Source organism: Sarcophilus harrisii, chromosome X (assembly GCF_902635505.1).
Source record: "Sarcophilus harrisii chromosome X, mSarHar1.11, whole genome shotgun sequence".
NCBI lineage: Eukaryota > Metazoa > Chordata > Mammalia > Dasyuromorphia > Dasyuridae > Sarcophilus > Sarcophilus harrisii.
Window position 1 is genome coordinate 26,304,902 of NC_045432.1, and position 13,882 is coordinate 26,318,783.

The window sequence follows — 13,882 nt, forward strand, 5'->3', positions numbered from 1 at the left end:
AAATAAGACACTTCTTCACTTGAAATGTAAAATAAAATTAACTTTTTAAAAGACAAAAATAATAGTTTGGGACTGCGTGGGTTTTTGTTTGTTTGTTTGTTTGTTTTAATGACAGCACAGCCCCATTCAAAAAGTTGAGCTAGCCTATGAGTTGCACCCATAGCTCCCACTAAGCTCTGGGGAGACCCCGTGGCTTTCCAGCGAGCGCTTCCCGCCCGTTGGGAAGGAGGCGACGGTAGCAGAAGGCGCCCCCCCCCCCCTCCTCCCTCCTTCCCCGCTAGGAGCTGAGCGGCCCCGCCCGTTCGGAAAGGGGCGAAGTGGGAAGCGAACATTTCCCTCCCTTTGCGAAGGAGGGAAAAGGAGCCGAAGGCTCCTCGCTCCCTGGCCCCGCCCAGTCCTAGGAAAGAGGGAATGTTCCCTCCTGTTGGGCGGGGGCTGACTCCCCTCTTCCCGGCTCCCCCTCCCTTCCGAGAGTAGCCGAAGGGAGCCGAGCGCCCCCACTCCGTCCCGGAAGGGGCCGCCGGGAGCCCCCTCCTCACTCCGCCCCGGAAGGAGCCCCTAAGAGTCTGACGCCCTCCTAGCCGAAGCCACCCCCTTCCCAACCCCCCCTTTCACCTAAGAAGCCCCGGACCACAAGCACCCCAAGTGGGTCAAGAAGGCCGGCCCGGCGGGAAGCGCTTCCGGAAGGAGAGGCGGCAGCGATTGGCTCCCGGGGCCGCAGCCGCGTGAGGAGGCGCTGGGCCCCCAGCACCCGCGCATAACGCCCCCTGCCGGCTCTCGGAGCGCCCACAGCAAAGGAGAGGCCGGCTCCAGCGGCGGCGGCGGCGGCGGCAGCGGCAGGAACCCAGCCGCAGTAGCAGTAAGCAGCAGTAAGCAGCAGCCGCAGCAGCAGCAGCTCCCGAGCCGAAGCAGCAGTGAGAGAGCTGGAAACGGGGCTTTGGGCTTCCCGTAGCACGAGAGGAGCAGGAGCGGACGCTGTGCCCGCGGCCCCTGGGGACCAGGTGAGGAAGGGCTCGCCTGGGCTGGGCCGGTGCCCCCACACACAAACCAGGAAGCGACAGCCCTGCGCCTCGAGATTTTCCTTTGTGCGGGGAGGGGTGTGTGTGTGCTTTTCCAGCCTGGGGAGGGGGGAGGCCGCGTCCTGGGGAGGGTGCTAAGTGCGGGACGAGGCTGCCAGATGGACGTGTTTCTCTGTGCCTAGGCCCCGGACTAGACGAGGGGGAGCCTTTTCCTGTTCCCGGTGTCCTTCCTTTTGGGGCTCCTTTTTTTTCCTCCCAGTTGCCTCAGGTCTAATCCGCTCTTTTCCTCCCTTTCCCCTCCCCTACTCGCCCCTTCGGGCCACTTCCCGGGCCATAACAATGCCGCCTGCTTCCCTGTCTCCCTCCCTCCCTCAATCACCAGCAGTCTGCTCCCCCTCGACACCCTCGACTCTTTCCACTCTATTCACTAGCTTGTACTTTCCCCTATGTGCCTGTTCTGCTTGAACCCTTCCCCCCTCCTTCCCCACCCCAACCTTGCACCGGTAGCTGGTTCGAGACTCTTCCTCCCTAAGGGAAGGCAAGGTCGCAAACCTTATTTTCAACCTATTGGCCTCAAAGGGTAGGGGCTGGGGGTGGGGGAAAGCAGGTGGAGGACGAGAGACAGGTTTCAGCTGCTGCAGTGATCCCCTGTGTTTGATCCCTCATATCTGATCCTGTGTTATTTCCTCTCTACACCCCTCCTCCATCACCTCTCTCTTCCCCCTCTTCTCCCCTCTCCCCACCCCCCAGTGTGAAGGTTGGTCACAAAATGGTTGTTCGGCAGGGATTTTCCACAAAGTCTGGTTGTAGCTCCTCAATTTCTCAACCCAAGAAAAACAAACAAACAAATGGAACGCCACCAACTTGCAAGGTTTCCTGTAAATGTCAATTTTCCATGCTTCCAGTTTAGTAGGACCCCTTTGTGAACCACAGGAAGTCTAAGGGCCTTTTTCGGAAATCCTGCCTACTAAAAAACTGACTACTGTGTTGAAATTCCCACATTTAGGAATCTGAGATTGTTGGCAAAAAGCCCAGAAGTCACTCTTTTTCAACTGATGGATGCCTTTATGTTACCCTGAAACTGTTGGATTGACAAGAAATACTCCGCGGAGTATTTCTGTGCTATTTTAGTCATGCAATATTCTGGTGATTTTGGAAAAACTGCACCTTGTATCATGTGGAAGGTTGCTTTAGAACTCTGAAGGGAAAGAATATTCTTGATACTAACATTTTTTTTTTTCTCACAAACTAGTGTGATTTTATTGATGGTGTTTACATCGATCTTGGTATATTTATTGTTATTGTTATTGTTAACATCCTTTTCAAAATGTTCTGACTGATTAGATATGTCAAGTCCAGGTCAGGATTTCAGCCTTTAGGCTGATTCAGGATTTCAGGATCTTTAGCCAGGAGTTATTTTGTTTCTGAGAGATTTTGTGAATTGCCTTTGTCCTTTCTGCATTCAAAAGCTGCAACTTTGATATAGTGGTGGACAACCAGTCACTCCATGGTGTGTGATATTATTTTCTTAGGATTGTACAATTTGCTGACCATCTTGTACTACCCGCTCATTTTTAGAGAGGAGAAACATGAAACACTGAGTAGAGCTAAGATACAAACTCAGATGATAGGAAATAGTTGGGAAAAAAAAACAAAAAACAAAAAACCCTTGAGGTGATCTCTTCCTAATCCCTCATTTTTCAGATTAAGAAACTGAGGACCAATAGAGGCAAAATCTTGCCGAGGGTCACACAGACAACCAGTTTTGAGGTTATGATTCAAACTGTGGCTCAGTGGGTAGGGAGCTGATCCTGCCTGGCTCGAGGGTGGCTTCAGATACTTCCTAAGTATGACCTTGGGCAAGTCTGTCTTTCACAATTTCCTCAACTGTAAAATGAGGATAATAATAGCACCTACCTCCAAGGTTGTTGCGAGGACAAAGCACAGTGCCTGGCACATAGTAGATGTTACATGACTGCTAGCTATTACTATTGCTGTTATTAAATCTCAGTTGTCTGACTTTGTAAATAGTTCTCTGACCACTATCATGATGCTGCCTTGACAAATCTGACAAATCCTTTTGAAGAAATCTAAATCTCTTCACCCCTTGACTGTGAGAGAGAAGAATGTTATTCTTGTTGATAACTAGATTGGATGGTGGCGGTTGTGTTTGAGCTAGAGTGGACAGTGATTGCTGAGAGTAAAATGAGCAGGCTAGTAACAAATAGAAGGACTTGAGTGATTTCTCCCAATGTTTTTCCCCTAAAAAGATATTTCCAGTACTTGGATGAAAACCATAATTCATCAGGAACTTTTGAATTAACTTGTGGGCCAAGGAAGATGAAAAACAATGTTGTTTAGTGGTTAACAATGAGAGGTAAGTGTCAGAAATGAACTGAGCCTCGAATTGCTAGCACAGAGTGACTGCTGGAAACAATTGGTGAGAGGGGGAGAGAGAACATTTTGTAAAAAAAAAATCAGTAGAAAGAATATGAGAACACATACATTTTTCTTTCTAGGAATATGTAGTGCACTGGTAGATAGATAAATGGAGCTTTGAAGAAAATTGGGCAGGGATGGATTGCTTGCTGGGTGTTTCTGGGCATTCATTAAGCACTTTCTGCGTGCAGGAACTATATCACTTCTAACATAGTGATACCGAGACCAAAATGAAATTGTCTCACCCTCAAAATGCTTGCATTCTCTTAGGGGAAACAACAGGTACATATGTAGGTGTATACCAAATAAGAACTCTCTTTATAGTTGAGAACCAATTTCCATTCGCTCAGAGCTCCTTATTTGATCAGAGCTAATGGGAGCAATTATTAATACTTAAATGTGCAGCAAATGATAATAGCTAACACTTGCATAATCTTTTAAGGTTTACAAAATGCACTTACACAAGATCATAATCTCATTTGATCCTCCCAATACCCCTGAAGATTTTAAATATTTTTGTCAAAGTTTATATCAAATAGATATCACTGTGGATAAAAAGATTCATCCCCCAAGTGGCCAGTCTTCTGTGGATGGCCCACTCAAAACTTCGGCTAGGTTTGTCCTTAAGATATCACCTGTCTAGTCTGTGATTTGTACTCAGCACTGCAGCACCTTCCAGTGCTCCTGCTCTGTTGCATGTCCATTGGGAGTCTAGATTCATCTCCACACTGGATTGAGATATTAGTTGGGGAGGGACTGATTAGATTAGATAAGATTTGAGGTGGAAGGGATTTCAGCCCTCAGGATCTCATCCACGCCCTCTGATTTTACAGAGGAGGAAACTGAGCCCCAGGGAGGGGCAAGGACTTGCTCAATGTCACATTGTAACTGGCAGCTTCGGGATTTCTGCCTTCCACATCCATTAGGCAGTAGTCTCTATGAGTTGAAACTAGAAAGAGCTACCTACAGGTACTGAAATTACAGGTGAAAAATGTTTGAATAGTAAAATGCTTTTATTTTCTTCCCTTCTCTACTTTCCCTGCTTTTTCCTTTTTTCTCCCCTGTAGGCATGGAGAGCAGAAAGCTTATTTCTGCCACTGACACTCTGTACTCTGGTAATCTACTGAACTCCTTGAATGAGCAACGAGACCATGGCCTGTTCTGCGATGTCACTGTTATCGTGGAAGATCGAAAATTTCGGGCTCATCGGAATATTCTGTCCGCATCGAGTACTTACTTTCACCAACTTTTTTCAGTTGCTGGGCAAGTGGTTGAATTAAACTTTATAAGGGCAGAGATTTTCGCTGAAATTCTCAACTATATTTATAGTTCGAAACTTATGCGTATTAGATCAGATCTACTTGAGGAGTTAATTAAGTCAGGGCAGTTATTAGGAGTTAAGTTTATAGCAGAACTCGGTGTACCTCTGTCACAAGTTAAAAGTATCTCAGGTACAATAAAGCAGGATGGTGGTGAAACCTTACCTCCTGGCACAGATGAAAAGCATCTTCAAATGCAGAAGGCAGATAATGAAGGGTCTGATGCTGGGGTGACTATGATGCCTGTTATAACTGAGACTTTTTCTCTATGTGCTGAAGATTATGAGACCAAAAAGATCGGTACTGATTCTGATGAAGATGATGATGATGTCATTTTCTGTTCCGAAGTTTTACCTCCCAAAGAGACTTTGCCAAGTGGTAACACGGCAGCACAAGTCCAGCCCGACCCAGGGCCTGTTGCCTGTACCGATCAGGCTTGTAGCTCAAGTAGCTCTCCCCCTGTAACAAATAAACCCTTGCAGACACTTGCTACCTCTGTGAACCAGACGGGCCCAAGCCAACCCCGAAATAGTGAAGAAACTCTTAAGGCTTCAGCACCCAAACATCTGACTCCCAACATCATTTTGTTAAATCAGCCGCCTCTTAACTCCCTACCCGGTTCCTCACTTCCTAGTCAGGTGTCTCCGGTTAATTTACTTGTACAGAATCATCAGCAGACGCCAAATAGCACTGTGGCTTTACCTAAACGTAGGGCTAACGTAGAAGTGGAAGCACAGATTATAGAGGATGACGATGATGCTCTCAGTTCTAGTCCAGACTCAGGAGTTGGTAATTCCTCTTTGGTCCCCCACCCTGATGCATCTTTTAATGGCTCTGCGATCCAGTCAAAGCAGGTCTCTCTTTTTCATCAAGAACCACTCTCTAACTCTTTAAAAATTTCTAATATTATTACTGAAAGCAGTAAGGATTCAGGTGGAGGTACAAAGCACGTGATGGAGGGTCAGAAGATCATTACGCTAGATACAGCTACTGAAATTGAAGGTTTATCTACTGGTTGTAAAGTGTACGCGAATATTGGGGAGGACACGTATGACATAGTGATTCCTGTCAAAGATGATCCTGATGAAAAAGAGGTCAAGCGTGATAGTGAGGGCCCGAAAACTTCCGGCGATGAGCCTTCAAACAAACGCGTCAAAGTCAAACATGACGATCACTATGAATTAATCGTAGATGGGAGGGTGTATTATATTTGTATAGTGTGCAAAAGATCTTATGTCTGTCTGACAAGTTTGCGGAGACATTTTAACATTCACTCTTGGGAGAAGAAGTATCCGTGCCGTTACTGTGAGAAGGTGTTTCCCCTTGCGGAATATCGCACCAAACATGAGATTCATCATACCGGAGAGCGGCGGTATCAGTGTTTGGCCTGTGGCAAATCCTTCATCAACTACCAGTTTATGTCTTCACATATGAAGTCGGTTCATAGTCAGGACCCTTCTGGTGACACAAAGCTTTATCGCTTACATCCATGCAGGTCTTTGCAGATCAGGCAATACGCTTACCTTACTGATCGGCCAAGGAGTATACCCGTAATAAAGGAAGATGGAATTGTGTATAAGGTTGATGGTGGGAAAGAACCTTCAGTAGGGACTGCCACATCTACTCCCCAAAGCAAGCCAATGACTTGGGATGATATCTTTATTCAGCAGGGAAACGATTCCATGTTTAAACAAAATGTAACAGATGGCAGCACTGAGTTTGAATTTATAATACCAGAGTCTTACTGAATTGCTTTGGGGGGAAAACAAAACAACAACCTGAGTTTGTGACAGGGGGCATTGTTTTCAAAAGACCAGTAAACACTTACAAAATAATTGGGGTGAAAGCTTAAGTTAAATCAATCCTTCAAAGTCAATCTGAAAATAGTTTTCATTTGCATTATTTTTAGTTACAGGAAATTGGTAGGAGCAAATTTATCTGAAATTTTATTTGAGTATAAACTCAGGAGTCATCTCCAGGATGAGCTGTCCATTAGTTAATTGGGGGGGAGGGTTGTTCATTCGTTTATTTTTTTAAGAAAAATTAATGATATAAAAAAGAATTTGAAGCAATCACTCCTCTCTGACAGGTATTATTGGCATACCTGAAAAATTGAACCTATTTTGTGAATTTTTCCTTATCTATAGCACTTTACTGCTGATTTCTGCAAAAAACATTTGAACATCAAGTCTACAATTTTTGTGTTGTCTAATGTGTATGACATAAAAATATCCAGCAGCTTTTAAAGTCATTTTGAAAAGGTTCAAAATAACTATCCTGTCCACTTGGATGGCTTGCTTTGGGCCCAGCAATACTGTATTATTTCTCTGGTCCAAATGGATTATTAAACTTCCATCTGGATAGTTAAATCTGTTCTTCCATGTAATAAGCTTGTCACCTGGAACAAGGATAGAATTGGGCTCATCAGAAACAATGGTGACTTACATCTGGCCACGTACCGAAAGAGACCAGTGGCTGGTCCACTTTATCCCTTTGCCACATGGGATATGTAGAGGGAATCTTGATGGACTGAGATCTGAGTGGTATGGAATGGAGAAAAAGGAGAAGTCCTGCAGTAATTCTTTTAAGTTAGGAAACTCAAGAGAATGAAATTAGGAAGCAATCGTTGATTTGCTGGTGACTAACATGCCCATGTTAACATGTGATGTTACTTTTACTTTTTAACCTGAAGGCTGCACTATGGGCTTGCAAATATGCATAAAACCATAAAAATAACTAAATTCCATGGTTTGGGGTGGGGGAGGAGTCCCTCAATGTAAATTGTTAAACCTAGAATTTTCTAATAGGAAATTTTCATTTGAAATGGGGTGGTTTTGGTTTTTTTTGTTTTGTTTTGTTATTTTTTTCTTAAAGAAAAGCCTTAGCTTTTTAATGTATTATGAGATATGCTTTGCTCTATTCTACCTGCAAATCACTGTGATGATTCAGCATTCAAGAACTTCGGATGGAGTCTTGCCGGCCTGGTGGTCCCGGCCTAGTTGTAGGACTTCAGACAGGTTTGTGTGTCACCTTCAAAATGACGCATCAAGGAAACAAAGTCAATAGGAAACTTTCATCGGAAAGGCTAGTAAAGTGAGCAAGCATAAATTACTTCACTTAGTATTTCCTAAGTCAACCTGTTGAATTTCTGTAAATGATTTACAAAAAAAAAAATGTAAAAATACAAAAAAAGTTGATAGATATGAAAAGGTTGTGCATAGTAATAGTTATTTGTAACCTTTCACTAAATATTTCTTATTTGATAGTTTAAAAGAATTTTTCTTTTTATGTATTATAAGAATGTTTTTAAAGCTTAAAGCTTTAATTATAAATTTTCATGCATATGTCATTGTTGCTAGGATGAATTAGATTTGAAGATAATTTTTAAAGCTTCTAAAGCTACAAAGGTACCAGAAATCAGTATTTTTAATAAAAGGAGAACAAAACATAAGTCATTTTTTTGCCTACCCAGGTGTATGCTGTGCATATGTTTTCTGTCTTGCGTGTGAATAGATTTTTCAAATCATCATTTTGTAAATGAAATTTTTTTTTTTAAATTGAAGAAAGTAGCTTTTAATTTAAGACTCTGCTACCGAATCACAGTAGTAGAGTTTGTGTATAGATGTTAATGATGTTATTCTTTGGTCATCAGAGTGTACTTGTTTTGCAAAACATTGTTGGTTCAAGTTTATCCATTTCATTAATATACTTCATCAGTTAAATGCGATTATTATGTGAACAATACCTAGACCAGCATAGCTTTCAGACCTTTCAGACTTAATGGCCCATGTGCAGTTAAACACATAGACACATTTTGTCATGCTAAGGCTTAGTAAGTTTTATGAATCAGTTGTGACAAATGGGGAATTCCTTGTACCACTCCAGTTCTTTATTCAGAATGAAGTGGATATAATTATTTGCTGCTTAATATGCCCTAATGAAGTCCTGATCCTTAAATTTAAGCTCTATGCCTATTAAAGGTCACTTTTTGAGGGCTAGAAGGGAACATGGATTTGGAGGAAAACTGGAAAAATTAAGATGAATTGTATTTCTGCCGGAAGACTCTTATTTGCATGTATCTCAGGGTCTTCAGTTTTCCTAGGAGCAATTTCAATATCCAAAGTCCAGAGCGCATATAAAAAAACAAAACAAAACTTTTTTTGTGGGGAATAAAATCCTTCACTTCTAGTATTTATTGGATTGAAAATGTGTAGAGGCCCTGTTTATTTTTCTTAATGGAGCCTATTGGCCTTTAGATCTCGGCCTATTGCACTTATTATTTTTGTGGTTATTAAGCTAGCTTTTTCCTTTTGGTCTTAATGCTAAATTTCCTGTAAATATTAGAAGACGCTTACTTACTCTTTGAAACAGTACTCATGTTCAAAACAGTCACACAATTTTACAAGGCTTAAAAGTCTTTGCAAAATAGGAAAAAATGCCATAGCAAACTTTCAAAGGACTATTTTAAAATACTGTCAATCTTCATAATGATATTGGTAGTAAATATCCTCCACCCTGTCACTAAGGGAAACTCTGCTATGTTTTCCAGTATAACTAAGAGCATAATATGTTCGAGGTAATCATTGTTAGAGGCTGCGTATTTATTTTCTGCTGTTGTTAAGGTATGATGACTGTTATCAAGATCTGAGAGCCGACGAACTGGACGTTGTCTTAAGAGCTTTGATTTCTGTCACTCAGAATTAAAACTGTCTGCTGTTCACTTTCACCGACACTGTAATGTGTATATATACACTTGTACAGTCTTTTGCTTAACTTTTAAAGTTGTGCTTTAAATTTTAACCAGTAATTCTTGCTGTTAGTTCTTAGAAGCTTTTTATGACAAAATAAAAAGTTTTAATTCCGCCTATCAGGTGTCTTTATTGAAAAAGATATTTTAGCATCATGATGAATTTCTGACCTAAAAATCTCTTTCCCGGGGAAATACATATATAGTCCTAGACATCTGGGGTATGGTGGGAGGTCCTCTCCCTGAGCAAGCATACCATATATACATGTATTTCAAACAAGTTTCCAAACCAGATTGGAAAACAAAAGAGTGATGCCATTTAGAGGGCACATTTGTTTTCCTTGACCGAACAGTGAAAAATAGAAAATGAATATTTCTTTCGCATTTATATTATTTTTCAGTTTTGGCAGCGGGACTTCAGTTGAACCTCTCCTCCCCCCCACTTTGTTAAAATTTTGGACCAGACTCGTGATGTCATTAACATAGGGAACTCACAGTAAGTAAATTCCCTTTACCAATCTGCAGCTTGGTTTTAGAGCATTGATCACTAAGCGAGACAAAATTTGGAACTTTTGCTGTCCACTACAAAGGACACACCTTAAAAATCCACAAACAACAATATAAGGATAGAAATGAGCCACCTGTCCTTAGATAGCTTTTGACAACTTGGGAAAATTTCTGCGAGAGTTTTTTTTTTCCCCTGTTAGATTGATTGGTCCCATCTGTAGCTCCTATAGAAAAGTGAAAACCTATGGTTTTAGACAAGTTATATTGAAGTTGAACACACGAGAAAGACAAGTGAATGTTCATACATTTAATTTCTTTTAAGGGTGAAAGGAAAGGATAGTTGAATTAATCAGAAACATCACAAAAGCAATCAATTTCAAACATGGCAGTGATACAGGTTTTAAGCAACACTCCATTTATATAGATTTTGGATTAATAGTTTATATTTTCATGCCTTGTTTAGCACATTATATAGAATCAGGTATAAGGCATTAAATATTACAAAATGCAATCAAAATACATATTTTGGAAACATTCCTTCATTACTGCAAACACTTTGCTAAGATAATATTGATATTTCTTATGATAACATGTACTTTATATATATATATATATATATATATATATATATATATATGTAGTTCAGTGTAACATAAATACTGATAAAGCTGCTCAAATTAATTTAGTATTACAAAATCCATAATGCATTATTTTCCAGTTACTTGGAAAGTTAGAAAGATACATAGAAATGAGATCCTTAATACTTTGGTGTGCGGAAATGTGATGGAACAGAGTAATCTTATAATTTTCAAAATTAAGTGCTTATACTTATTCACTAAAGCTAAAGGAAAAGTATAAACAGAAGATGCCAATGACGATGTAACAAGTTAATATTGTACTTAGAGTAGCAAGACAAATTATGATATTCTCTACATAGAATTCAGTGGAATCCCTTCCCCCCACCCCATGCTTAGATTTGCAGAAAAATAAATAGCAATTTTGTTAAGAATTAGGTTTTTTTTTAGACCCTAAATCTGGATGACAAAACGGATCATACTAATAATTGTTTCCCAAAGAGATGCACTGAGCAAATTGAGTGCATTTTAAAGGCATTAAGGAATCTCGCAGCTAGGTGTCTACAAATATCTGTTTGTTTGGATAACCAGCACCTATCTACTACCTCTAGACCCTAGACTGCTCTATTAATATTGATCATTTGTCAAATTGGGGAAAAAGTGACCTGTTTGCCAAAGGATTCAATTTTTCTTTGGCCCCTCTATTTTATAATACCCAAATGTAGGATTATCAAATTGTTCCTTTAGCACTCTCTTTTCTCACCTAGTATTTACTTATCTCTTCATAGGTTGAGTCCCCCAATTAGAATAAGAACTCTTTGAAGGCTGGGGCAAGTTTCCTTTTTTGCAGTAGTTTAATTGCACTGAAAGTTTATTTGGTGGAGGATCAGGTGTTTAAATTTTGAAGTGGGAGTCAGCCTCACCCTGGGTGTTATGAGAATCAAACACAATAATGTATGTAAAGCTGTAAGCACCATATACATATCTATTATTTGAACTTCACTAGGATGGTTTAAAGCTTGGTATACTTTTTAAAAGCTGCTCAGATGCTTTAACTCTACTATAATACTTACAAATTGAGCGAGATGACGATGTCGCAGTTTTTACAGAAGCCAGGTAGGTGCCTGACATGGTGGAATGATTTTGTTGCTGTTTTGCAGAATGTGTGAAGTTTGTTAGAATGCTCAACTGGCCCAGTTTTAGAAGATTAAATAGCCACAGAGATCACAACGAATCACTAACAATCCAAGATGATCTAGCACTAACAATAACACAAAAAATTTTATCCAAGTAAGATGTGTACTTCTACAAGTTCACTGAAGTGAAGTGTGTAACTTCCACAGGTTGCTGGGTCTACTTTTAGGACCCGCTTTTTAAAAACCTCACTTGTATGTTTGGATGGTATATATGTGAAAGAAATCTGATTTCCCCACTAAATGAAGACGAGGAACTTTTGCACTTTTTCCTTTGAGGGGTTCAAATAATGAGATCTGAGCTGAATTTTTGCATCACTCAGGAGAGTGAAGTAACTATGGTCCGGCCCCATCAGCCAGAGACTTCCTTGGGGCCTGATTGGTTGAAAGTGGGGTGTTTCAACTGATAGAATGGGTGGCTAAGTGCTATGGCCAATTTGTATAAAAGGAAAAATGACAATTTGATGCTGCTGAATGAGGTGGGGTGGGAAAAGGGGTAGGTTGCAGCATGCTAAGTCCTCACTGTGTGGGATCCCCAGTATGCTAGCAAGGAGAATGTAAGCTGATCTCAATTCAATGGAAAGAAGTAGTGGGTTTCACCTGGTCACCCACTCTTCTGCATTGATAAATAATAAGCGTCGCCCTCCTCTGCCTGGCCAGGCAAATCACGAAACCGCAAACCCAGTGGAAAGATCACACCTTAAACTCAGCCAATGCTACAGTAACAGACATCCGTGATCTCAGTGGTGGGCAGGAACTCTTCATCATGGGCTATATGGAGGTGGCTTTTCAAAAGGCGAATAATATGGTGGGGAGTACTGTGGTGGCTCATTGGAGGACCACATGTAGCTCGGAGAAGGCGAATTAGACTGAGGCTCATCAGAAAGTCCTGGTGGGTTGGAGCCTGGAAAGACACTGGTATGCTGCGTGGAGAAAATAAAAGTAAGCTCAAGGCCAAATTGGTCACTCTTTGAGCAAGGAGTACTCGGGAATATGTTATCCATCAAAGTAATTTCTGTTCATTCATCTCCAAGTGTCAGGTTTTTCCATCAGAGGCAGAGAACTGCCTATAAGCTAAGATAACCTGGGGTCAAATTTACCTCTGTCATACTGGCTAAGTGACCCCGGGCAGGTCACTTAACTTAAATTCAACTAGAAACTAAACCCTACCTAAGAATCACTTGTGGTACATACTGACCTAGAAAACCAAATATTGATATTGTATTCTTACCTTTTTTGATATTTCTCAATTACATTTTTAATCTGGTTTGGGCCCCATACAATTAACTTGTGCTCCAGGCTAATGACTATGTTTCCTAAGTTACAGAGGAGGTGCTGAGCCACAGCCCTTGTATCAGTGAAGTCATAGGTCTGCTCCTTGCCCCTATTTTTTATTTAATAGCCTTTTATTTACAGGTTATATGTATGGGTAACTTTACAGCATTAACAATTGCCAAACCTCTTGTTCCAATTTTTCACCTCTTACCCCCCACCCCCTCCCCCAGATGGCAGGATGACCAGTAGATGTTAAATATATTAAAATATAAATTAGATATACAATAAGTATATATGACCAAACCGTTATTTTGCTGTACAAAAAGAATCAGACTCTGAAATATTGTAATTAGCTTGTGAAGGAAATAAAAAATGCAGGTGGGCTTAAATATAGGGATTGGGAATTCAATGTAATGGTTTTTAGTCATCACCCAGAGTTCTTTCTCTGCCTTGCCCCTATTTTCACAAGGAGTTCAAGTTCTAAAAGTTTTTTTTTTTAATAATCAATTCAGCATTTATTAAACTCCTACTGTGTGCCAAGTGGAAACCAACCGTGGCAGTTTTATTATCCTTGATAGCAAAAAAAGTTGTTATTAAATATCTTTGCAGTCCATCTTTCCCTTTTCACCCCGTACTGGGCCTTCAGAAGACCATTTAGTTAGCTCTTGCCAAGCTGCCTTTAAACTGGTTTTTTATCTTCCATTGCATCTCTCTTTTATGAGGAGATAATGCTTATAGTCTTCTAGTATCCTTTTTGGTAAAAACTGAAAATGCAAAGATTGGGAAAATCCAAATAAAAAACCCTAAT

General features: G+C 40.8%; 2 protein-coding genes across 3 annotated transcripts in view; one reads left to right on the plus strand and one right to left on the minus strand.

Annotated features, from left to right (window-relative positions):
- Positions 1-338: 338 nt before the first annotated feature.
- On the plus strand, positions 339-9,644 carry ZBTB33 (zinc finger and BTB domain containing 33). The gene is made up of 2 exons (XM_003774760.4): positions 339-1,001; positions 4,526-9,644. Exon 2 carries the CDS (start codon positions 4,528-4,530, stop codon positions 6,523-6,525), a length of 1,998 nt encoding a protein of 665 aa, XP_003774808.1. The 5' UTR covers positions 339-1,001; positions 4,526-4,527; the 3' UTR covers positions 6,526-9,644.
- A 289-nt stretch (positions 9,645-9,933) lies between these two features.
- Positions 9,934-13,882, minus strand: part of TMEM255A (transmembrane protein 255A) — a 90,992-nt gene continuing 87,043 nt past the window's right edge. Inside the window, exon 10 of one of the 2 annotated variants that reach the window (XM_031944890.1) lies at positions 9,934-12,722. In XM_031944890.1, coding sequence (XP_031800750.1) covers positions 12,564-12,722 — 159 coding nt within the window. In that variant the 3' untranslated portion in view covers positions 9,934-12,563. The remainder of the gene's footprint in view (positions 12,723-13,882) is intronic. The other variant, XM_031944891.1, reaches the window with a different exon arrangement.

What these genes read in the sequence shown, in the direction of transcription:
- ZBTB33 (XM_003774760.4), top strand. Translation starts at nt 4,528, where the DNA reads ATGGAGAGCAGAAAGCTTATTTCTGCCACTGACACTCTGTACTCTGGT.